The sequence below is a fragment of the Trichechus manatus genome, unplaced genomic scaffold, assembly GCF_000243295.1.
Source record: "Trichechus manatus latirostris isolate Lorelei unplaced genomic scaffold, TriManLat1.0 scaffold00133, whole genome shotgun sequence".
In the NCBI taxonomy this organism is placed as follows: Eukaryota; Metazoa; Chordata; class Mammalia; order Sirenia; family Trichechidae; genus Trichechus; species Trichechus manatus.
In genome coordinates, this window is record NW_004444069.1 from 6,660,374 (window position 1) to 6,686,583 (window position 26,210).

The 26,210-nt window shown below is 39.5% G+C and overlaps 1 protein-coding gene across 3 annotated transcripts in view; it reads left to right on the top strand.

Annotated features, from left to right (window-relative positions):
• UBE4B (ubiquitination factor E4B) overlaps positions 1 to 26,210 on the top strand; it is a 141,914-nt gene that overhangs the window by 50,511 nt on the left and 65,193 nt on the right. For 2 of the 3 annotated variants that reach the window (XM_004385149.1, XM_023739407.1), the window contains exons 3-6: positions 14,803 to 14,938; positions 20,346 to 20,433; positions 22,165 to 22,309; positions 24,400 to 24,628. In XM_004385149.1, the coding sequence (XP_004385206.1) occupies positions 14,803 to 14,938; positions 20,346 to 20,433; positions 22,165 to 22,309; positions 24,400 to 24,628 (598 nt within the window). Of the gene's footprint in view, positions 1 to 14,802; positions 14,939 to 20,345; positions 20,434 to 22,164; positions 22,310 to 24,399; positions 24,629 to 25,094; positions 25,503 to 26,210 lie in introns of all 3 variants that reach the window. The other variant, XM_023739408.1, reaches the window with a different exon arrangement.

Consider the following 26,210-nt stretch of genomic DNA (forward strand, 5'->3'; position numbering starts at 1 on the left):
GTGCTCTCTTTGAGTCTATGCTCTTCCCCATAGCTGTCTTGTAACACTGTGCCTGGGGGTTGTTGAGTTGATATCCTCCTTTCCTCCTCATTTCCTCTTCTAGATCATTCTTCCTCCTCCCTAAAGACATCTAGCTTTGAATCTCGAGTCATCAACTATACTCCCCATTCCTCTTCCTTGTTGCAGCTATCCTGTGAACCCTTTACCCTGCCTCGTTCTGTTGCCCTGCTTCTCTTTCCAACACCATTTCTGCCTAATTCTTGCTGATTTCAATATCCACATAGATAAGCCTTCCAGGCCTCTGAGCTCTCAGTTTCTTCATCCTCTCTTTCAGTGACTGTACTTTGCCTGACTTTGTTTACTCACTTGCCATGGTCATGCCCTAGACCTTTGAATCTCAATTACTTTCTAACCACCACCCTGGGCTTTCTAGCTCATGCCCTCTAGTGCCCAAATCCAGTAATCCTTCAGCCCCCCACCCCCTTCACCTGTCCGGAGCTATAATCCATTGATTCCATGACCTTTTCACTTTCCTCATTACATCCCCAGCCCCATCTCCTCACTTCTCCCCTTACTCTGCTTAAGTTCTGTAGTCAGTCACTGTTGTCACCCCCTCTTTTGTCCCTCTTTCACTGCTGTGTCACCTTGTCTTACTTGCTTGTTTAAACTATGATTCTGGTTAAATTCCATTCCCTACCTGCTCTCTGCCTGCACCTGAGCTGTTGAACAAGGGTAGAGAAAAACTCAGAACCATGCTGCCACTCTCATTTCAAATTTCTGGTCACAAACTCAAGTGGATCCTTAATACTGACAGACAGTGATAGCATATTTCCCTGTTCACCTTCCCACTCTGCCAGACAGCTGTTTCAATACCTTCTCTTCCTCTCAAATCTGCAACATCTCTTTCCTCATGCACACTCATGGCCTGGCTTCCTATTTCATTGAGAAAACAGATGCACATAGAAGAGAACCTCCATAAGCTCCCGTCATCGCATCCATCTGCCTACTGGCATGTGTTCCCAGTTCTTGTCATGTGTGAACTGTTTGCCCCCTCTATGGCTGTCCCTTAGATCCTATCTCCTCTCCCCTACTCAGAGACGTGGCTCCAGCAATCCCCTTCTCTCTCTTTCTTTATCAGTTTTTCCATCTTAACTGGATATTTTACAGTGTATTCACGTGCTGTTACTTCTCCCATCACAAGGGAAAAGAAAAAGGGAGCTCTCTTGATCTCATTTCCTCTACCAGCTCCACCCCACATCTTTGCACTGTTTTACAAAAGAACTTCTGGAATGAGTTGCCCGTACTTTGTATCTTTTTATGCCCTCTTACCCTCCGTTGAATCGACCCAGTTGAGCTTTGGGCGAGGCTTCCTGTGGTCTTCTCCCAGTCACTGTCTGATCTGACCTCTCAGCCTCATTTGATATGACTTTCACCCTCTCCTCCTTGACGCACTTACTTCTTTTGACCCAGAACACCACACTCTCCTGGTTTTCATCCTCTCGCTTTTCCTTTTAGTTCTCTGTATTATTCCTTTTTATTTCCCTGACTTCTAAATGTTAGAGTACTAGTGCTCAATATTTAACCTATTCTCTCCATCTGTGTTCATTCTCTTATTGATCTTATCTGGTTTCTTGGCTTTAGTTACTGTCTCTATCTGATGAGTCGTAAATTTATGTTTCCAGCTCAGCCCTGTTCCTGAACCTCAGACTCATACATCCAATGACGTACTTGACACCTCCATTTGGATGTCTCATAAACATCTCACAGTTAACATGTCCAGCCTCCAGCTCCTGATGTTTCCTCACATCTCTTCTCCCAGGAGTTCATCACAGTAACTGACAATTCCTTATTTTTAGTTGCTTCATTCTAAAACATTATCTTTTCTCTTTACCTCATACTCTAGATTTAGGGTTGCCAAGTAAAGGGCCAGATAGTAAATATTTTAGGCTTTGCAGGCCATACAGTCTCTGTCACAACGCTTCATCTCTGTCATCATAGCACGAAAGCAGCCATAGACAATAGATAAATGAATGAGCATGTCGTGATCAATAAAACTTTAGCCCGCAGACTATAGTTTGTTAACCCTTGTTCTGGATCATCGCAAAGTATGACTAGAACCTGGCCTCTTCTCACCACCTCCTTGGCTACCACGCAGGTCCAAGGTACCACTGTCCCTTGCCTGGATTATTGGAGTGTACTCTTACGTGGCCTCCCAATGCTTGTCCATGCTTCACTTCAGTCTGTTCTTAGTATAGAGCCAGAGGGGTCCCACTAAAACATATGTGCAAGTAAGACTGTATTACAGCAGTGTTACTGTTTACAGTAGGCTCATTTTATTGCTGCCACAAACCAACAAAGACTTAGGCCACTCTCTAAATGGCTAGTTCTTGGCAATGCATCTCTATACTGTGAAGTCCTGATTATATTTCTTACATAATTGCTATTATTTATAATCATAAACAGGTAGATATTATTAGCCGTTCTCTTGGGAGTTTGGAAAAACAAATTTTTATGAATTTATTAAATAAACAGGTTAAATTAAAAAACAAAACAACAATAACAGGAAAAAAAAAACACTCATAAGACAGTTCATGCCAATTCTCTGTTCAAACCCCTCCACTGGCTCCCTGCCCCTCGCAGAGAAAGCCAACTCCTCACCATGACCCTGGGCTGTGTGATTGGGCCCTATTATGTCTCTGACCTCCTGACCCATTGCTCTCCTCCTGGCTCACTCTACTCCAGCCACACTGGAACATTCTAGGTTGTTCCTGGAACATTCCAGGCATGATCCTAATTTGGGGCCATTACACTTGCTGTTTCTTTGCCCAAAAGCCTGTGCGCTAGAAATCTACATGGATATTTTGCTCAACTCTTCACGTTTTTATTCAGATGTCACCTTCTCAGTAAGACCTTCTTTGGCTACCCTGTCTAAAATTGCAGTCCCCATCTGGTGTAGATACTTTTTCTTCACATTCCTTATTGCCAGCTGACATAGCACATATATTACTTGTATATCCTGGTTTTGGCCACTTATCCTACTAGAGTGTAAGTTCATGAGGGCAGGGACTTGTGTCCATTTTGTTCACTGCTGTATCCCTAGTGCCTGGCACATGGTAAGCACTGAATAAATAACCATTAAATTAATTAACGGTTCACATGAGAAAGTGACCAAAACAACATGAGCATGTGTAGCTTAAAGAAAAGAAATTTCAAAAGGATGTGATAGTTGTCCATTCAAAACAATGTGAGAAGTTACCACAGAGAAGATGGCTTGTGCTTGTTTTCTGTGGTGGTTTTATTATTTACTGAATGTGAAAGAGGGACTTTTGGTTTCAGGATCCAGGAGCGATTTATAACAGAGACACACAGATAATCAGGTGGGCTGCCACCTGTGGTATGGAGCTCCTCCTGCAGGAGCGACTTGACAGTCCCTTGGCAGCTTTCTTAGTTGGGATTCTTTCAGTTGCAAGAACCTAAGCAAGGATTGGGGAGCTGTAGGGAGTCTTGCATTTTACTTCTGCCACCTGTTGTTCCGGCTTCTGTCAGTGCCTCCTGCTTCATTCCTCCATGTTTCTGTGGACCAGTTCTCCTTCTCCCATTCATATGGTGGACAGCATGGCCTCTGCTCACTCCTGTGTTTCTGTGTTAGTCCAGCACCTGCAGACAGATAGTCACATTCCTGTGGCAGCGACTGCTTTCTCTAGTGTGGGGCAGATGATTGTCCTAGACTAGTGTCTTAGTCATCTAGTGCTGCTCTAACAGAAATACCACAAGTGGATAGCTTTAACAAAGACAAGTTTATTCTCTCACTGTCCAGTAGGCTACAAGTCCAAATTCAGGGCATCAGCTCCCGAAGGCCCTCTCTCTCTATCGGCTCTGGAGGAAGGTACTTGTGATGCATCAGTCTTCTCTTGGGAAGCATCTCTGCACAAGAACTTCAGGTCCAAAGGGCGTGCTTTGCTCCCAGCGCTGCTTTCTTGGTGGTGTGAGGTTCCCATGTGTCTCTGCTCGCTTCTCGCTTTTATATCTCAAAAGAGATTGCATTAAAACACTATCCAGTCTTATAAACCTCATCAGTATAACCTCATCACAGTGATAGAATTTACAACACATAAGGAGATCACATGTAACCTCATCATAGTGATAGGGTTTACAACACATAAGGAAATCACGTCAGATTACACAATCATACGATACTGGGAATCATGACCCAGCCAAGTTGACAGATATTTTGGGGGGACACAATTCAATTCATGACAACAAAGGTGGCCACTCCTAACCATTGTATGTAGGGTGGGAGGAGAGCTGGGAAAAGGAAGGGTAATCATTTGTTAGGTGGACAGTTACCCCAAGAAGCCTCTGGAGTATTAGGAGTTTTAGAGAAGAGGTTTAAACACTGGAAGGGTGAATGTTGTAGATGACCTTTAAAGACACCTTCCAACCTTGAGAGGCTGTGATTCTGGGAGCTTGTTACTGTCTTCTGGATTTTAGCAGTCTATGTTCCTGGGTGGCACAGGTGGTTTGCAGTGGGCTACTAACGTAAAGTTGGCAGTTTGAACTCACCCAGTGGTGCCACAGAAGAAAGGCTTGGATATCTGCTTCTGTAAAGATTGCAGCCAAGAAAATCCTATGGAGCGTTTATACTCAGTAACACATGGGGACACCATGAGTTGGAATTGACTTGATGCCAGTGGAGGTAGATGATAATATACATATGCATATATGTGTGATCTAATATAATATAGTCACATATTGGATTATTTTGTACTTAATTATAAGGATCTACATTTAAAATAATATTCAAATGCTTAAAAAAAAATCCCAAGTAGCCACACAGAGCTGGCCTAGACCACTTGTGAGACACAACTGTTCCTTTTTTCACCTCTGGCTTAAGGCCTAGTCTGAAAGCAGGCAGAGTGGCCTCCTTGGCCTTTTTCTCCTAGGTCCACATGCTGACCCTGGGCCCTAGTGCCTTACCTCTCCAATACTGATGGCAGGAAGAGGCCCAGGAAGACAACCCTGGGAGCAGATCCATTTTCCTTAAGAATAGAGCACTGGCCTTAGCAAGTCCCTGTGGCCTTGCCCACAGCTCTTGACTGTTTTCCAGCCTTTCTTTCCTAAGACACTGGAAAGGACCTCCCAAAAAGAAGGCATCCCAGGCCTTTCTGATCACCCTGTAGGAGATTTGTACTTCTAGGAGACTAGCAAAGAGTTTAGAGAATCCAGAGGGAAGCAGGTTGCCGAGTGAGACTTCAGACAGGCCTGTGATGCAGAGATCCCTGCAGGCACCTGTGGTGGACTTAATATGTGTATCTACCCCGTTTACCTGGTCTGCCAGTCTGGGAGTCTGTCCAGCAAAGGAAATAAGCTCCATTTGTCCAGACGAGTTGGTCTTGTGTCGAGGTCAGCTTCTAATGACCACTCTTAGCTTTCCTGAGTTCCTAGGATCCATCTTTATAATGCTACACTTGGTTCAATATCAATATTAAGCTCAGACATCTGTAGCTTTCAGGATATGCCTTCTTTCCCTCCTTGACAGTTGGCTCTACGTTTTCTTATCTCCAGTCTCCTAACCTCTCTCCCAGTCTCTAGACTTTAGAGTTTGTCCTCCTCTACAAGGACTGTTTGTCCCCCTCTACAAGGACTGTTTGTCCTCCTCTACAAGGATTCCCAATAACTTCGTTTCTCTTTTCATAGCATTTGTCACAATGTGCACTTCCTTGTTTATTTGTTTACTTGTTTATTCTCCCTGTTCCCTTCCCCAAATATAAAGTTAAGGCAAGGACCTCATCAGGGTTGTTATCACTTTAACCCCAGCACCATGCTTAGCACATTGTAGGTGCTCTGTAAATATCATAGTTAAATGACTCAATGAGTGCTTTTCGTTAACAGTGTTAGAAGCAAAATAAGAATGGTGTCCTATTTGTAGTGGGCTTTCATTTGCTGGCATGACTCCTTTCACTACCAACAACAACAAAAAAACTAAACCCGTTTCCATCGAGTCGATTCCAACTCATAGTGACCCTATAGGACAGAGTAGAGCTGCCCCATAGGGTTTCCAAGGAGCGCCTGGTGGATTTGAACTGCCAACCTTTTGGTTAGCAGCTGAGCTCTTAACCACTGCCCTAAGCCTGTTCATTTTCTTCTAAAGTTAAAAAAAAAAGTTATTACCCAAATTTCAGACATACAGAAGAGTATCAATGTGACTGTTAATGTAAGTAATGCCTGTGAACCTTCCCTGCTGGAAGTCCTGGCTCTCCATACTCCTCCATCACTAACAGCAGGTCACTGCTGTCCTGCACATCCTGTTTATCATTCTTAGACATACTTTGTTAGACAGCGTTGTTTTTGCTTACTTTAAAACTTGATATAGATAGGTAATACTTTTCTTACAGATTATTGCCACTTTTTTTCAACCATCCTAATTATGTTGCATTGAAGTTCTTGCAGCATTTAGTTAGGGCTTACTGCAGGTCAAACATGGGGCTAGGTCCTGGTGTGCAAAGATGAGTAACACTTAATTTTTTTCCTTGGAAGAGCTTACAGTCCACTTGGAGAGAAAGTGCTCTTTTGTTTCCTTTTAAAAAAAAAATCTGTGCTTATTAGATTCCTGGGAGGACAGACTGGTTTTCTTCATTCCTCCCCCTCCCTTTTCCTCTAGATCATTTTGTGATTACATAGTCAGAAATACATTTCTTCAGGGCATCTTAACCCTCTTCAGTGATTTGGTTTTATAGTCTCATCTTGGAGTTGTGCTTGTTATCTTCTTCTGTCCCCTTTGATGTTTACCCATCAGACATCTTAGCTATGTCTGACTAAAGCTTTACACTTCCTGACTGTTGTGACCTCTGTGAAGATCTGATTATTCTTGCTTAAGATTCCCACAGCTAATTCTTTATCACCCAGTTTCATCTTGATAGAATTATTAGGTCCTAGTGGAACAGATCCTCTAGTTGCCTCTTCAACTCTCTCGGAGAGGAGTTCTTAACTTTGGTCATTCCTTGGATCTCTTTAGTAAACTGGTGAGCCTTTGGTTGGCTTCTCAGAATCTGTTTTTAAATGTGTACAAGAAAATACACAGGATTACAAAGGAAACCAGTTGTACAGTTATCAAAATATTTTAAAAGATTGTAATACAGTAATTTATGTACTTCTTTATTAATGCTTTAAACAGAAGATCTAGCAGCTAATTCAAATCAAGTTCTCTCTATATCTGTGGACTCCAGGTAAAGAACCTCTGCCCTGGCAGCTGAAATGATCAACAGGACCTTTTTGGAACTTGTAAGAAGCCAAATGATATGTTTGGCCCCTGGGCTAGTTCTGAGGTCTGGGTCGGAAGCACTGAATCTATTTCCTCTGTCTGACTGCTAGTCTTTACTGTACTTAATTTTAATTTAGCTTAAATTCCTCTTCATTCAAGTGGTCTCCACCCTACTTACATTCATGCATTTGAATATTTATTAAATGCCTTCTACTTGCCAGACATTGTATTAAGAGCTAAGGATGCAAAGATGAGTAAGTCTCAGGGGCCTTACGGGGCTCACTGTTTAGCATAATGAGACAGACTTGTGAAGAGCTGTAGATGCTGGTGTGCTGTGTCTGATACTAGGGCCACAAATAGTCACTTCCTCAGTCTCACAGCTGTGGGTTGTTCTGGAGATTTTTCACACAGGAGTTTATCTTATTGAAAATTCTGCCTTTTTCTAACAGAGTTATTACTTTTGAAAATCAGGGAACATCTTTTCATTTCCCATTATAATTGTTATTCTTACCCCTCCAAATTTGCTTGTTATGTTTTATTATCTGTTTTGCATTTTAGCTTATTTTGGTTGTTAGCAATGATTTACTGAACACTGTAAGTTCACGTGGCCTTCATTTAATACATAGTTATTTAAGTGCTCGTTTGTATTAGGTTCTGTTCTAGATCTCAAAGCTTATAGTTTAGTGGGAGAAACAAATGATAAGGAAAAAAAAAACATGTTATCTGTCAGATGGTGATAAATGCTGTGGAGAAAAATATAGCATTATATTGGAGTAGGTACTGCTGGGGGCGGACATTGCTATTTTAAATAAGAAAGTCAACTGTAGGCCTTGTTAAGAAGGTGACATTTTAGCAGATACTTGAACGAATCAAGGGAGCAAACCAAGTGGATATCTGTGGGGAGCTCTTTCTAGGCATAGGGAGCAACAAGTGCAAAGGTCCTGAGGCAGGAATATACCTGATGATGGTTAAGGCAAGGACTGGGATGGAGCAGTTACTTTCAATTTCTCCTCTATTTCCATCTCCAGTTTTGAGCCTTTAATGAACATCATTACTGCTTAATAAAGTACATTTGTAGGAATTTCAACAAAATCATCCTTTCATAGTAAATTGTGTTCGGCTAAGAATGCTATCAGAAACGACAATAAAATTATAATCTTTGTCCTATCATTGATTGCTAATCCTGTGTTAAAATCCTTATTTTTTTCCTTCAAAGAGAAGCCTTATTGTTTCTAATAAGGGAGAAGGGTCAAGGGTGGTTAAGAAGCTATCTCACAGTCAGGGCAGAGGCTCCGGCAGGAGCCCCAGGGGCAGGTACTGCAGCTGGGCCCCTGAAAAGGCTCCTGGCCGCAGGAAGCTCCTAGTCATGCTTGAAACCCGTTGCTTTTTTCCTTGTATATTTTAGTTCTCTGAGTTGTAATTGTGCCCTGTGCTGGCTAGGTTGTCGTCATCTCACTGGAGTGGCCTTTTGGCCACCGAAGGAGGTTATTTCATTAGTTCTAGGCTCTATTATATATAACAACATTCCTAGGATCGTGCTAATTGCTTTGTAAATCTGGAAAAAGTGCTGATGTCTTATTAATGAGAGATGTGTAGCTCTGGGAATCAGCTTCCTGTTTTGATGTGGGACTGGTTTCCCTTCTCCCCCCACCCCCACCCCGGCCCCCCACTTAGGCTCACCTGGTCCTCAGTCTCAGCTATGCTGATAGCTTTATCAGCTGTCTTTATCTGACTCCAGACTACCCACTAGCACTCTGTCCCGCATAGCGGGACATGAAATTTAGGACAGCAGTGCTTTCGTTCTTTTGGTCACGCTTCAAAGTATAGCAAAGGCACTATGGGTAGATATTGCGTGTGAGAGTGATTTCCGTAAAATGTAGTCCCTGTCCCTTAGGGGACTTATGACTTAGTAGGGAAGAAGTGACATGTAACTTACCTGCTCAAAAACCTTCCTTGTCTCCTTATTTCTAACTATAATAAAGTCCAAGGGCTTTTAAGGCCCTCTGCAATCAGCCTCCACCCTCTTTACGTAACTTAATGTCCTTCTTTTCAGAGCACTTACTCTGCTCTTGTCCCAGCCATTGTACTTTCCCGAAAACACCCATAACCCTTAGAGATTATGTCACACAAACCATTCTTTGTTTTGAGTGTGTTTGTCTTGTTTTCCTAACTAGATTGAAAACTCTGAAAAAAGCACTCTCATTTTTCTCTTTTCTCTGTTGAGCTTATAGTAGGTATGCAAGGAGTAATTGGCTGGGTTAATGTGAGAGTATGCAAGTGGTTTCTCTTGCCATCTCTTTCCAGTCTCCCAGTTGGAGTCTACTACGGGAGGGAGTTTAAGAGAAAAAAAATGAAGGTTTTGAAATCTTTGGATGCAGAAGGGTTTGTTTACCTTTAATACCTGGAGTCGAATGTTCATACTTTAAGAGCCTTAATATTAGCCCCAACTAGACTCCAACAAATGGATGCTCATCAGGTTTGACAGGATCAGTCCTGTTAAGTTCACTCCTTTGACCACCACCCCCTTTTCCTTAGCTGAGTAGAACATCTCTGCTCCATTCTGCCTCCCCCAGAGATACGAGATTTTTGTGATCCTAAAGAAAGACAGAAAGTAACATTTTGCCTCTACAGCCCCAGCTCTCTTGATTATGAGCAATTTTGTTAAATGAGGTGACATCTTTTCAGGGCTCCCTGAACAGGGTAGATGAAAGAGACTAGCTCCACACTAACCTGAGAGAAAGCCTTTGTGAAGCCCCCAGAAGGTGTCAAGCATGCAGTGTTGTATGGTTCCGTTTCTTCTTTTGTTTATAAAATTTCTGTATGTTTTAGGAAGGGGATGCATAAAACACGGTTCTGATTTGTTATTGTAGCCTAGGCAGCATGTTGGTTTTTTTAAAACTGAATATATCATTTCTAATTGTAATAGCTTCAACTTCAAGTTGAAGTTGAAGCTGAAGAAAATTAGAACAACTCCACGAGAACCAAAGTAGGACCTTGAGTATATCCCACCTAAATTTAGAGACCATCTCAAGAATAGATTTGATGCATTTACACTGATGACTGAAGAGCAGAGTTGTGGAATGATATCAAGGACATCATATATGAAGAAAGCAAGAGGTCATTAAAAAGACAGGAAAGAAAGAAAAGACCAAGATGGATGTCAGAAGAGACTCTGAAAGTTGAACATCAAGTAGCTAAATGAACTAAAAGAGCTGATGAACTAAAAGAGCTGAACAGAAGATTTCTAAGGGTGGCTCGAGAAGACAAAGGGAAGTATTATAATGACATGTACAGAGTCCTGGTGTTAGAAAACCAAAAGGGAAGAACACGCTCGGCATTTCTCAAGCTGAAAGAACTGAAGAAAAAATTCAAGCCTCGAGTTGCAATAGTGAAGGATTCTATGGGCAAAATACTGAACAATGCAGGAAGCATCAAAAGAAGATGGAGGGAAGACATAGAGTCAGTGTGCCAAAAAGAACTGGTTGTTGTTCAACCATTTCAGGAGGTAGCATATGATCAAGAACCGATAATACTGAAGGAAGAGGTCCAAGCTGCACTGAAGACACTGGTGAAAAACAAGACTCCAGGAATTGATGGAATACTAATTGAGATGTTTCAGCAAATGAATGCAGTGCTGGAAGCGCCCACTTGTTTATGCCAAGAAATTTGGAAGACAGCTACTTGGCCAACCAATTGGAAGAGATTCATATTTATGCCTATTCCAAAGAACGGTGATCCAACCAAATGAGGAACTTATTGAACAACATCATTAGTATCACACGCAAGTAAAATTTTCTGAAGATCTTTCAATAGTGGTTGCTTCAGTACATCAACAGGAAACTGCCAGAAATTTCAAGCCAGGTTCAGAAGAGGATGTGGGATGAGATATCATTGCTGATGTTAAATGGATCCTGGCTGGAAGCAGAGAATACCAGAAAGATGTTTACCTGTGTTTTATTGACTATGCAAAGGCATTTGACTGTGTGAATCATAACAAATTATGGATAACATTGCAAAGAATGGAAATTCCAGAACACTTAATTGTGCTCACGAGGAAACTGTACATAGACCAAGAGGCAGTTGTTTTAACAGAACAGGGTGATACTGCATGGTTTAAAGTTAGGAAAGGTGTGCATCAGGGCTGTATCCTTTCACTATACTTATTCAGTCTGTATACTGAGCAAATAATCCAAGAAGCTGGACTATATGAAGAAGAACGTGGCATCAGGATTTGAGGACTAAGGTGTGCCTGACCCAAGCCAGGGTGTTTTCAGTCGCCTCATATGCATGCAAAAGCTGGGCAATGAATAAGGAAGACCAAAAAAGAATTGACACCTTTGAACTATGGTGTTGGTGAAGAATATTGAATAAACCATGGGCTGCCAAAAGAACGGACAAATCTGTCTTGCAAGAAGTAAAGCCAGAATGCTCCTTAGAAGCAAGGATGGCGAGGCTTCGTCTCACATACTTTGGACATGCTATCAGGAGGGACCAGTTCCTGGAGAAGGACGTCATGCTTGGTAAAATAGAGAGTCAGCGAAAACGAAGAAGACCCTCAATGAGATGGATTGACACAGTGCTACAATAGTGGGCTCAAGCATAACGATTGTGAGGATGGCGCAGGACCGGGCAGTGTTTATTTCTGTGTGCGTAGGGTCACTATGAGTCAGAACCAACTGGAGGGCACCTAACAACAGCAGTTTTAATAGAAATGGAAGGGTGTGTAGATTTTTCTGCTTCAATTCCATCTTTCTGAGGCACCTAGAATTTAAATGACATACCAAGTCACAGAGTTCACTGTAGCATCCTTCCCATTTGATCCTGTAAGTATAAATTTAGAAAGCATCTCCCAAGCCCTGTTGTATTCAGTAAATGTTAAATACCTACTGTGAAAGATACTATGTTAGTTGTTGTGGGGAGTGGCCCTAGATAGAGATGAGTAAGGTGTCAGGCCTATTTTTAGGAAATTGAAAATCCAGTTATATGCATATATCCTTTTTAGACTACAAGAGTTAAGTAGACTAATTATAATTTACTTGTGTTTGTTTATTGTGGATTTTTTTTAAAAGTATCATAAATAGAGAAACATCAGTGGATTAACAGGAATTATAGTTTGTGTGATTATTTGAACGATAGGTTAAAAAAAGTCATTGAAAACTGGTGAAATAAGTTTACCCCTCTCTCTTACCTAGTACTCAGATATGCTACAAATAAAGTGGGGACCAGAGCTAGTGTTGAGTTAACAAAGGCTAGTCTGTTCTTTAAGCTCAGGGGTTTGTCCTTATTTCTTGTTCAGTGCTTGTCTGATGTATGCAGGTGTAGTTTATAAACGTTTTCACATTTGTTATTTCATTTGATCTCTACAACAGCCTAGTGAGGTAGGCTGTGTAGATACCAGTATTATCAGTTTACAGGTAAAAATCTTAAGTGAAGTGGCTTGCTTGAGGTCATATAACTGGAAATCATAGTGTCTTAGGCTGGGTTCTCTAGAGAAGCAAAACCAGTAAAGCGTATAAATACATAGAGAGAGATTTATATTAAGGAAACAGCTCACACAGTTGTAGAGGCTAGAAGTCCCAAGTCCATGGATCAGGGTAGAGGCCTCTCCCAATTCACTCAGCCCCAGAAGCTGGTGAACCCAAGGTCGGCAGGTCAGAGAGCAGAGCTCTCACTCACAGACTGTGAAGGTTGACAAACTCCAAGATTGTCAGGCAAGACCGCAAGGTTTCTCCTGATTCACGTAGCTACAGGGGCTGGTGAACCCAAGATCAGCAGGTTGGGGAGCAGGACTGTGAAGATTAGCGAATCCCAGGATCAACAGGTAAACTGCTAGCTCGAGTCCCAAGAACCAGAGGTGAGACAACAAGAGGCAGCTGCTGGGTCCAGAACAAGCCAAAAACCTTGGCAAGACGAGCAGGAAGGAAGTAGCAGGCAGAGGGTGGAGAGATGAAGGCTGAGGGGACGGTGAGCCACCACAGGCCCCACCCCTACTGGTACCACTTAGCAGATTCCATCATGGGGTGATAACATACCAAGTTTCAAAAGGAAAATGATCACAACATTATACAGCTGCCAAAACTCTGAGAATCATGGCCAAGCCAAGTGGACTGTGACGGTTAAGACACTGTGTCAACAGGTGCCAAGTTGACATCCAGTCTTAACCGTCACAGTCCACCCCTTGTCAACTTGGCATCTGTACACATTTCTGAAAACCATACATAATCTCTGAATAAAGACAATTACAAAGTCATACTTGCTCCTAACATGATACAACTAACATGCGCACAATCGAAAATGCACTAGCCCCATTTACATCTTGTATTTTATAAGTGAAGGAAACAAAAATATTTGATGCACACATATAAAGCAGAACTACTCATATAACAATTACAGTCCCTGTTTCTGCAACTGGTCACATGGCCGTAACTGGTATTTAGAACTACCTTTTTCCACCATCCATACTGTATTCCCTTTGCCCTCAGCAAGCACCTCAGATGGTCATAGTTCTTTAGTTCTTTGCCTGGTGGGATGAATTTTTAGTCATCTAGTGCTGCTATAACAGGAATACCACAAGTGGATGGCTTTTAACAAAGAGAAATTTATTCTCTCACAGTCTAGTAGGCTACAAGTCCAAATTTAAGGCATCAGCTCCAGGGGAAGGCTTTCTCTGTCTGTCGGCCCTTCTATAACACAGGTACAGTATTTTTTAAATTACTTGCAAATGCCTGGGTAAAACTTTTTTTTTTCTTTTTTGGTGGAGATATATTCATAGAGTTACAGTGATTTTTTAAAACTCTATGAACAACTTGATTATATAGACATTAATGAAGAAATTACTACGAAAAATAATTAGTTCTGATACTAATGATGACACTTCTCTAGACTGTAAGCTCTCTGAGGGCAAGGACAATATCAGGTTTTTTACTCTCCCCAAACTATGACTTTCACAGAGAAGATGTTCAATCAACAAATGGATTGATCTCCATTGAAGGACGATGGATAATTGAATTTATTTATATTTTTTCAACATTTTGTTATGAAAGTATCTATCATTCAGCAAAGTTGAAAGAATTTTTCAGTGAATACCCATATACTCACCTTCTATATTCTACCGTTAACATTTTACTCTACTTGCTTTATCGTACATCTGTCCATCTATCCATCTCCATCTGTTCATTAGTCTATCTTATTTTTGGTGCATGGATTTCAGTGGTTTTTCTGGACTACCATGAAAACTAATTTGTATTCAGGGACTACAGTTTGAATTGATAAAACAGAAGGGAATAAGGAGTCGGTTTTAGGTATCAGATGTAGCTCTGTCACTGCCCACGTAAAAAATACTCTCATAAATTGTACTTTCTTGGTAATTTCCTATGATTTTAACACTATGTCAACATTTAAGGTAATTTTCTGATAGACGTTCTTTGTTACTGGATATCGTAATGGTGTGAATGCAGATTGTGGATGCTTACAGTTACCATTACAAATAACCTTAACGTTATTTCACCTGGGACTTAACCTTTCATGTATTTTCTGTTTAGGAGTAGCCCATCGAAGCCAGAGCAGTGAAGGAGTCAGTTCTCTCAGCAGCTCACCCTCTAATAGCCTTGAAACACAATCTCAGTCTCTCTCACGTTCCCAGAGCATGGATATTGATGGTGTCTCTTGTGAGAAGAGGTAAAATGAAGCCAATTTTCCAATAAGCTCTTTGATTTATAGAAAGAGAAAGATCCATTCACTTTAGTTCCTAGTTCAGGGACTATGCCAGCCTAGAGACCCATGCCAGTCGTTAGCAAATTAGAACTAAATTTATTAAATGTAAAGGTCTTTATATTATTCTGAGATATTCTTTATGCACTTTTTTTGTGTTAAAAATGTTTTTTTATGAAATAATGTACGTAGGTGGTTAAAAAAAATTTTTTTTTTAAGTCCTTATTTTGTAACTATATGTCAATTTCTAAAAGTTTTTCAAAGTTTTACTGCTCAGTGAAATTTAAAAGTTTGGAGGGTTTAGTCATATAAGCCAGATACTTAGGAGCTATGTAAAGACCAGGGTAGCCTAGAGCAGTCTCCCTCTGCTCGAGTGTGCTGTGAGTAGATGATAGAGTGCCTGAGATATTGATTCTTTGGACCTTTGGGGAAGTCACAGCTGCAGGGCCATCTCCTCTGTCCTTACTCAGCCCCCACTGTTTACTTCAGTGTGACAAATACCATTTTCTTAGTGTGTCATGGTGTGAAAAAGCATGGAAAGCACTGGTGTAGAGCTTTAGTATTCGATTAGGTTGGGAGTGAGAAACCAAATCAGAGACATCCCACATAAGGTTAGAATTCAGGAAAGACTACACTCTCAGAGAAAAGATAAAGTAGGAAAAATCCCACCCCACAGAATAAGAATTTTTACGTTCTCATTGCCTATGTTCTGGACGGGGATATTTTTAAAAAGTCAAGTCAACTCTTGAGATTTCGTGACCACTAGCTGACTGTCATGTGAGTTTAGGACCTAGATTTATATTATCAATATAGTCTGAAAAACCTTAAGGTAAGAATTGTCATATACCACGGACCCAGATCTGTAGTGCCTTAGACACCAGCATAGACAAACACAAATCTTCCAAGTCTCCAGAGAATTTTTCCATTGAAAAATTCCAAGAAATAAGAACTCATTGTCAAAAATCACAAAACACACTAGAAAACAAACCACCATGAGCAAGAGTCAGCAGAATCAGTAACAAAAGAATTACTCTTCCAAAGACTTCTGAGTTTTGGAATTATTAGATACAGAATATAAAACACAGATGTTTAAATAAAAAAGGAAATTGAAAACATGAATAAGGGCCAAGCAATTATAAAACCAACCAAACATGTTTGAAAAAAACAAATAGAATTTGTAGAAATAAAACAGATAATAATTGAAATTTAAAACTTGATGTAAAATAGTAGATTAGACATAGCTGAAAAGACAATTAGTAAACTGGAAGATAGATGTGGAGAAATTACCCAGAATGCACTACAAAGGAAAAAAAAAAAGATGAAATATGTTTAGAGATATAAGGGATAGACATTCAATACATGTCTAATAGGAATACCAAAATAAGAAAATAGGCTTGAACAGATATTTTCCCCCCACTTATTCCATATTTATATTTCCTCTACCGGTTTGGAAGCCATCGTCAAAAAGATAAATGACTGAAAATTTTTCTAGAGTTTATGAATCCTCAGATTCAAGACGTCTAGCAAATCCAAAGCAGGATAAACAAAGAGAAATTCATACCTAGGCATTTCATAGTGTAATTTCAGAACACCAGAGACAAAGATCTTTAAAGCAGCCAGAGAGAAAAAATTATCTACGAAAGAACTACAGTTAGATGTCTCAAATAATGGAAATCAGAGGTTGATGGAATAATAGCTTTGCATGTCGTTGGGAACTGTGTACCCTGTGGAACCATCTTTTAAGAGCAAGAGTGAAATAAAGACTTTTGCGTATTAAAAACGAAAAACTAAAAACAAGAAAACCTGATAGTCTGCCACCAGAAGATCCTAAATTTTAACAGCTATAGTTTAAGAAGAGGGAAATTATCTCAGGATTAAAATTTGAGAGGCAAGAAGGAAAGATGAGTAAGAAAATCATAAATGTGGCAATTCTAAACAGGCACTGATGGTATAAAGCAATGACAACAGTTTTCAGATAGGGGAGAGGAGTAAAAATCTAGACAGACCTAAAATCCTGGACAGCAATAGCAGGTAAGCCAAGGGGGAGGTTATTAGAGCAAGCATTTTAAGGTCCTTGTATTGCTTGGGAGAGGGATAAAGAAGACACTGGTTAACTTTTAGATTTTGATTTAAGAGTACTTGTTAAATTTTTAAGGGTAAGCACTGAAAGAGTAGAAACAGAGTATTGTTACGTCTTCTAAACTAGTAGAAGAAAAATATGGAATGTGGCGTGGGGAGGACTTCGGTTGATTCAAAGAAAAAGGAAAAAGAAACAGATGAGTTAAAAAATGGGACAAATAGCACAAAATAAGATGATAAGAAGAAATAAAAATGTATCAGTAATCACAATAAATGTATAAGACCAAGCATGCTAGTTAAAAGGCAAAGGTTGGATTAAAAGACACCGATTGGATTAAAAACAGAATAAAACCCAGCTTTATACTGTTTACAGAAAGCATGCCTGAAACATTAGGGCAGAAAGTGTTGCAAGTAAAAGAATGGGAAAAGATACACCAGGCAAATATTAAACAAAAGAAAATTGAGATAAACGTATTAATAAATTAGACTTTAAGGCACAAATCATTACGAGAAATAGTCAGTATGTAACAGTAAACATTTACTTTATCAGTAGAATACAACAGTGTTAATGTATGTGCCCTTAGTAATATAACAACAAAATGTAATAAGGAAAATACTGATAGAACTACAAAAAGAGATTGACATACACATAATCATAATGGCAAATTTTTACACATCTTTTTCAGCTGTTAGTAGATCAAGAAGGACAAACATCAGTAAGCATATAGACAAATTAAACAACACAACTAATAAGCTCGATTGAATTGAAAGATACCAAACTTCATACCCTGCACTTGGAGAATACACATTCTTTACTAATACTTACGAACCCAAAAAGTTGCACAAATCAGAATTGTACAGATCATGTTTTCTGACTAGTGCAATTAAGGTATAAACTCAGTGCAGAAGAAATAACGTTTAAAAACTCTTATACGTTCAGAAATTTTTTTTAAAAAGCATGCTTCTGTGTATCCATAAGTCGAAGAAATCATAATAGAGATTTTAAAGTATCAGAACTGAACAATAACAAATATTATCAAAATTTGTCCTCTGAGGAAAATATAAACTTTAAATATATTAGAAAAGAAGAAAAGCTAAAAATTAATGAGCTAAACGTACAACCTGAAAAGGTAGTAAAAGAACAACCATATATACTTTACAAAGTAAAAGGAAGAAAACAGTAAATGTAGATAGGAAATTAATGAAATGGAAAGCAGATAAATATTAGAGATTATCAACAAAGCCAAAAATTACTTCTTTGAAAAAATGATGCAAATTGATGAATTTTTGGCAAGATTCATCAAGGAAAGAGAAAAGTAGCATAAACATGATAAAATACAAATCAATTCATGATAAAAATCTTAGCAAATGAGGAACAGAAAGAAACATTCTTAAACTGACAGTGTGGCAGAGACAGAGTTCACCAAATATTCCATATGCTACCCCACATTTTGCAGTCTCCTTTGCAGCTATATTGGGGCCAAGTGACTAGTTCTGGCCAGTAGTATGTGAATGGAAGTGACGTGTCCCTTTTGGGCAAAGGCATTTGAGCCTATGTTACTCCTCCATCCATCTCTTCTCTTGCTCCAGTGACCTTGGAGGCTGTGTATTGCAAATCGCATAGATTAAAGATAGAGTAAGGATGCTTCATTCTCATCAGACTTTGCATAAGCAAGAGATAAATCCTTTAGTGTCAAGCCTCTAAGATTTCAGAGTTTATCTGTTACCACAGCATATATTCTGACTACTCTAAAAGACATCTACCAAAAACCACAGCAGTGTTCATACTGAGTGGTGAAAAGCTGGAAGCACTCTCTTTAAAATCAGCAGTAAGAACAAGGATGACTGCTGTATCTGCTTCTATTCAACATGGCGTTCTACCCAGTGTAGTAAAACACAAAATAAGGATTAGAGTGGAAGAAACAAAACAGTTATTATTTAGAGTTGAAATGATTATCTTCATAGTCAGCCCTTATCCAAGTTGTTTATAAGAGGTCTGTATCCAAAATCAGTTACGTTTCTAAAAACACAGTATTTTGTAAGGTACCAGGCACAATTTCATTGAAAAATAATTGGTACCTAGAAATGTGTTGAAGGAGCCCTGGCAGTTGAGTAGTTACTGTATTTTTACACAAATAACGCATACCATCTACGTTTGTTTGCCAACCACTCCTTCCCTCCCATAAAGTATTTTTGTTAGCACGCCATATCAGTTGGCAAAAAAACGTAGAAGATGTGTGTTATTTGCATAAAAATATGGTAAGCACTCGGCTGCTAACTGAAAGGTTGGTGATTTGAACCCACCAGTGACTCCACAGGAGAAAAGACCTGGCAATCTGTTCCTCTAAAGATTACAACCTAGGAAACTCTATGGGACAGTTATACTCTGTCATATAAGGCCACTATGAGTTGGAATCGACTTGACAGCACACAACAGGACTACATTCACCAAAAGAGTTCAAGACTTTTATGGAGAAAATTATAACAGTTTAATGAACAACCTTAAAGAAGGCCTAAATACTTGGAGAGAGATACCATGTCCATGGATAGAGAGACTCAATAGCATAATGATGTCATTTCTCCCCAATCTAGAGTCAGTGAAATTCTAATCAAAATCCCAATAGGATTTTTAAGGAACCTGATAAGCTGATTCTTTAGTATGTGTGGAAAAACAAAGGGCCAAGAATAGCCAAGACACTCCTAAAATAGAAGAACAAGGTGAAGGTATTGACCTAGCAGATATCAAGACTTATTGTGAAGTTTTAGCAAGTAAGACAGTGTGGTATTGCCTGAGAGACAGAAAACTTGTCTACTGGAACAGAAATTCGAACCCAGAAATAGATCCACACATATATGAAAATTGGACGTAAGACATAGGTGATTTCATGTTAGTGTAAAAAGATGGTCTTTTTCAATAAAAGGTGCTGGGACTATTTATTTAATGCAGGGAAAAATAATATATGTACTTAACCAGTTCTTGTAATATGGTTCTAGTTGCATTTTATATCATTTTAAAACAATGTGTATAGAAAATCTACTGTAGTGATATTTTTAAAAAGAGAGCCCAAGAAAAGGACAACTTGAGAAATACATTTGCACATATATGATAGATAAAATGTTAATATCCTTAATATATGAAGAGCTCTTAAAAATTATTAAGAAGAAGGATGAACCTTTATCACTTTGCTTTCCTGACTGATTTTTGACTGATATTTTAAAACTTTTCCTAATCAGCAGCTATGAGATTGTGTGGTTTATAAAAAGTAAAATACTTATTTGTCCTTTATACTTAAAGCATGTCCCAGGTGGATGTGGATTCAGGAATTGAAAATATGGAAGTTGATGAAAGTGATCGAAGAGAAAAGAGGAGCCTCAGCGATAAGGTTGGTAAGAGATGAAGCCCTTGCTTCAGTTTTAGTACAGGTAATATAAATAAACAGGATTTCATGTCTTATCTCTATAAAGTCTGTATTAGAGTGGGCCACACTAAATCAGCAAATCCTACTTAGGTGATTTTTTTTTTAAAGGAAAAATGAGTGCCTAATATGCGCTTATTGATGAAAATATAATTCAGTTATTTTATATGATAAAATCTTTCAGTTATCTTTATTTCAGGTCCGTGTTTTTATCAGTAAATTTAACTTGTAAAGAGTTAATTCAGAGCTAGTTAGAAATCTGTTTTCTGTTGGTCTTTTGCTTAAGCAGGCAGTGTTTGGGGAAAATGGATGGGAATTGAAACAAGAATATATAAATCCTGTAGTAAGTAGAATCTTTTGAAAAACGTGAGACCTTTATATTTTATTATCATCTGAGCTTAGTTTCTTATATTTAGGAAAAAGGGACTTTTTGTGCCATGGTTTAGAATGATGTAGGTAATTGGATTACTTTTCTGTTCAGTAAGTTATTAGGAATTCTTTAGCAACACATATTGATGATTATTAGAAGTTTGACTGTAGCCTCCTGGTGGCGTGATGCTTTATTTTTATGTAATTCTTTAGTGTTTACAAAGTTGTTTCATATATGATATTTTGGGGATATTTCTGGAGGAGAATTGGTTTTGTACTTAAAATGTTAACCTGGTCTTTTAGAGTTCAGAAAAGTAAATAAATAGGGTATATATACAGTCATGCATTGCTTAACGTCCACGATACATTCCGTGAAATAGGACGTTTTATGATTTGGATGTTGTGCGAACACCACGTTATATACTTAGCATTCGTATACAAGAGTATACATTTTGTGTGCAAGATATGCGATACATTTATTGCTTGCGGAAAGCTGTTGAGTTCCCTACGTCTGGTTAAGTCCACTACGTCCCATTCTCTGATTGGGATTCGGAACTCTTACTATAACCTTATGGTACCACAGATGTATATGTGGTCAGACATTGCCCAAATGGACATTATGCAGTACATGACTGTGTGTGTGTATCTCCATCCTTTAGTGCTCTTCATCCTTGTTAATTCCTGATAATATTCTTGCTTTTTCATACTCCCCCATAAATTGTATTGTAAGCTCATGAGACCTAGATGCTGCACTGCAGCTATGAAGTCATAGTAGCAGGTTTAGTTTTCCTTAAATCAGTGAGTAAGTACACCTTCTCCTCACTTATCACTATCTCGTCATCCAACATTTTGCATTTATGACAATCATAAATCTACTGTCCTCCTATTTCGTACATTAATGACATACGTCTGCAGTAATGAATGCTGAGGTACAAGGCAAGAGTAATGCTGGCTGTGATAGTTAAGGTTATGTGTCAGCTTGGCTGGGCCCATGATTCTCAGTGGTTTGGCAGTTATGTAATGATGTAACTTGACAGTTATATAACAATGTAATTTGGCATTTATGTAATGATGTAACTTGGCAGTTATGTAATCCATTTTGTGATCTGATATGGTCATTCTCCATTTTCTCATAACACCGATTTCACATGACGACCTGGTCTTTGGAACCTAACTGTGTCGATAAGTGAGGAGAGGGTGTAGGGTTTTTTTTGCATTTTTAAAAATCCTCAGTAAATGAATTAAACCAGAATAAGGCATTTCTTTTGAAGTGTCTAACTCATACCTCCTACCACTTGAAATTAATCCTCACATCTTTTTCCTTACCAGGAGCTTGCATCGGGTTCTGAGGTATCTGAAGAACAGGCCTTACAGCTGGTCTGTAAGATCTTCCGTGTCTCCTGGAAAGACCGGGACAGAGATGTCATCTTTCTTTCTTCTCTTTCTGCACAATTTAAGCAGAACCCAAAAGAAGGTAGGAATTAAGCTCAGCAGTCTTACTTCAGAGTATTTAAGAGAAAAAGAACTATAAGATCTTCTGTCGTTCTCTGTTGTCCACATCCTTCTAGCTTTCTTTAAGGATTTTATTTTTAATCACAGGGATACTTCTTGGTGAGGACACTGATGTTTGGCCACTTTCTTCCCTTTCCACTGAATTTATTGGTGAACTATTTTTTACTTTCATGGTTTCTACTAAAGAAAACTACATAAATCAGTTAATGGTCACCATTGTCCCAGGGTTCAAGTCTTTTCCTTTGAAGTAAAAAGGTGCTGAGAAAGAGCATTAGCTGCTCTTAAAAAGTAGGAGTATAGTGGGTGGTCTCCAGAGATCCTGAGAGAAGTGCTCTGTACAACCCATACCTGATTTAAGTGCCTATCAGGCCATATGTAGACAGGGGAGCAAACCTGTTAACATAATGATCTCTTGCTGTGTTTCCAAGATTCTATTTTAACAGGCTGTATGTTAAGCCACACTTACGACAGAATGGTAAAACCCTTAAAAGCATACCAGTGAATTATAGGGCACTATCGTTTTTCTTTAACTCTGGTTATAGAGATGAGCTTAGTAACCATGTGTGTCAAAACACTGTCACTTGTTTTTATTCTTCTTGTAAATATTAAGATTCTCAAGTCTGTCTTGCATATATATAAGTGGTAATTTTCAGTAACCAAATCAGATAAGATTTACACTGTTTAGAACATTTATTTGTTTAGTGATATTTAAGCTGTATCTAAAGACCTGCAGTATATGTGTGTGTATATGTGTGTGTGTGTATAACTATACATATATATACACACACGTACATATATATACATACAGAGAGAGAGTGATCTCAGCAGTGACTCATTTTTTTTTTACTGTGCTTTAGGTGAAGGTTTATAGAGCAAATTAGTTTTTCATTAAACAATTAATACACATATTGTTTTATGACATTGGTTGCCAACCCTGTGACGTGTCATCACTCTCCCCTTCTTGACCTTGGGTTCCCCATTTCCATTCATCCAGCTTTCCTGTCCCCTTCTGCCTTCTTGTCTTCGCCTGTGTGCTGGTGTGCCCATTTAGTCTCATATACATAGTTAAGCTACATGTATTATTGTTTGTTTTATAGGCCTGTCTAATCTTTGGCTGAAGGGTGAACCTCAGAAATGACTTCATTACTCAGTTAAAAGGGTGTCAGGGGCCATACTCTCGGGTTTCTCCAGTCTCTGTCAGGCTAGTATGTCTGGTCTGTTTTTGTGAGTTAGCATTTTGTTCTACATTTTTCTCCAGCTCTGCCCGGGACCCTCTGTTGTGATCCCTGTCAGAGCAGTCGGTGGTGGTAGCCGGGCACCATCGAGTTGTGTTGGACTCAGTCTGGTGGAGAATGTGGTAGTTGTGGTCCATTAGTCGTTTGGACTAATCTTTCCCTTGTGTCCTTGGTTTCCTTCATTCTCCCTTGCTCCAGATGGGGTGGGACCAGTAGACATGTCTTAGATGGCTGTTCACAAGCTTTTAACACCCCAGACGCTACTCACCAAAGTAGGATGTAGAACATTTTCCTTATAAACTATGAGCTACATGTCCCCCAAGACCATGGTCCCCAGCCCTCAGCCCAGTAACTTGGTCTCTGTGGGAGTTCGAATATGTCTATGAAGCTTCTATGACTTTGCCTTGGTCAAGTTGTGCGGGCTTCCCCAGTAGTGACTCATTTTTTTAAATAAGCTTTTTATTTTGGACTAATTTTAGATGTATAGAAATGTTTCAAAGATAGTGCAGAGTTCCCATATACACCTCACCCAGTTTCCCCTAATGTTAACATCTTACATAACCATGGTATCTTTGTCAAAACTAAGAAATTAAGATTGATACGTAACTGTTAACTAAACTCCAGACTTCATTTGGATTTCACTAACTTTTCCACTAATGTCCTTTTTTTGTTTTTTTTCCCCACTAATGTCCTTTTACTGTTCCAGGATCTAGTCTGAGATACCACATTGAACACCTCTGATTCAGTTTGGCTTGTTCGAGTACCATATGTATGAAGAACCATGTGTAATCTGTTCTGTATTCTCCCTTTCCAACAGTGTTCTCTGATTTTAAGGACTTGATTGGCCAGATTTTAATGGAAGTGCTAATGATGTCCACTCAGACTAGAGATGAAAACCCATTTGCCAGTCTGACAGCAACATCACAGCCAATTGCAGCAGCAGCTCGGTCACCAGACAGAAATCTCATGTTAAATACTGGCTCCAATCCAGGAACAAGCCCCATGTTCTGCAACATGGGTTCCTTCAGTGCCAGCTCTTTGTCTAGGTCAGTGTGGTTCTCTGCACATCTAATTGGTATACAATAACCATGAAGTAGGTGGGAGGAGGGGAAGTTTATTCATAGGCCCATGTCATGCAGGTTATGGTATGCTTCAAATTTGGGGGGACGGATTTTGTCATTGGAGGTGGTATTGTCTTTTCCAGATGGATTTCTTTTGGTTTTCCATTGTTAGACTATTGGTAAATTAAATTTTAGAAACAAATGCCTGTATATAGTACATTATTCTTTGGAAATAGGACTTTATCATATGTAAGTATAGCCTCAAGATCAGTACAGAAATTAGATTCTAATTGTTTAGCTATATATCTGACACATCTATACACTTGAACTCTTAAAGATATGAAATGTATTATACTGTTCTTCAAAAGCTTGATATTTCCCATTTTAGTTACTTTATCTCAAGTTTTTCCTTCAATTTTCTCTTCTTTCTTCCCTTTCTCAACTAATTTAGCCTCTATGAAACTAGTCCTGCTCCAAGTGCCAGTTTCTGGAGCTCTATGCCAATGCGGAGTCCATCTCTTGCCTCACCTTCCCATGCAGCCAGCCAGATGGCTGTGCCTTCCATTTCCCTCAGTCCTCATAGTGCAGCTTCTGGAACTGCTGCCGGGAGCCAGCCTTCCTCTCCGCGGTATCGCCCCTACACTGTCACTCACCCCTCGGGTTCTTCAGCTTCTACCACACGGTCCTCAGGCATCTCCATTCTGTCTAGCTCACCAAGCCTACACACCCTCGCTAGTAGCCCACAGGCAGTACCCGCCAACTCTTCCCAACAGAGACCCACCACCATGGGTCCACCTTTAGTGTCCGCCTCCCCCAGTGCCGTGAGCAGACGTCCCTCCTCCCTGAGGATTTCTCCTAGGTATTTATTCAGCAGGAGAGTGTGTGCGTGTTTGCAGTGCAGGCAAAGTTGATTAACACGGTTTGGAGGAGCTGTTGTGTGACACTGACCTCAGTTACATGGTTTTGTCTATTCTGGGTTATTAACCTGTGTGGCTCACTAGTGTGGTAGGCACCTGCCCTGAGTCCACGCTTCTGCCAGGCTTTGATAACATCCAAACGTATGGGCTGCTGGATTGTGAATTCCTTTCTTCCCTTCCTTCCCCTCAGTCTTACTTCTTCCTGAAGAGGGGAAAAAGAAAGTGATTTAGTTTTTGAAATCTAGTTCACATGTCATTCCTCATTGCAAATGAATTTCAGAGAATACGATCAGTGTTGTATTTGAGAGTTGGGGTTCACGGACCATTCTGGATTGACTTTTGTTGTACTGTTGCCAATGATAGTTGAAATGTAGCAGACCAAAGCGTTGTGAGAATAATCTGCTCTTGGTGTCCATTACCCCTAGTATCTGGGCTGGGGGCGGTGCTCCTGCCTCAATATTTTGATTTTTGCTTATGTGGAATTTTCACCCTCTTAGAAAGAAGTAATATCTGAATTCCATTAGTCCAGTGTCCCCTTCTCTCAAATGTGCGTTTATATTTCTATAATTTAGGTGAATTTTTTTCCTGCATGTCAGTAGACAACATTTTTAGCTTAAGATTTATTTAAAAGGACAGCAGTTGCAAAAGCT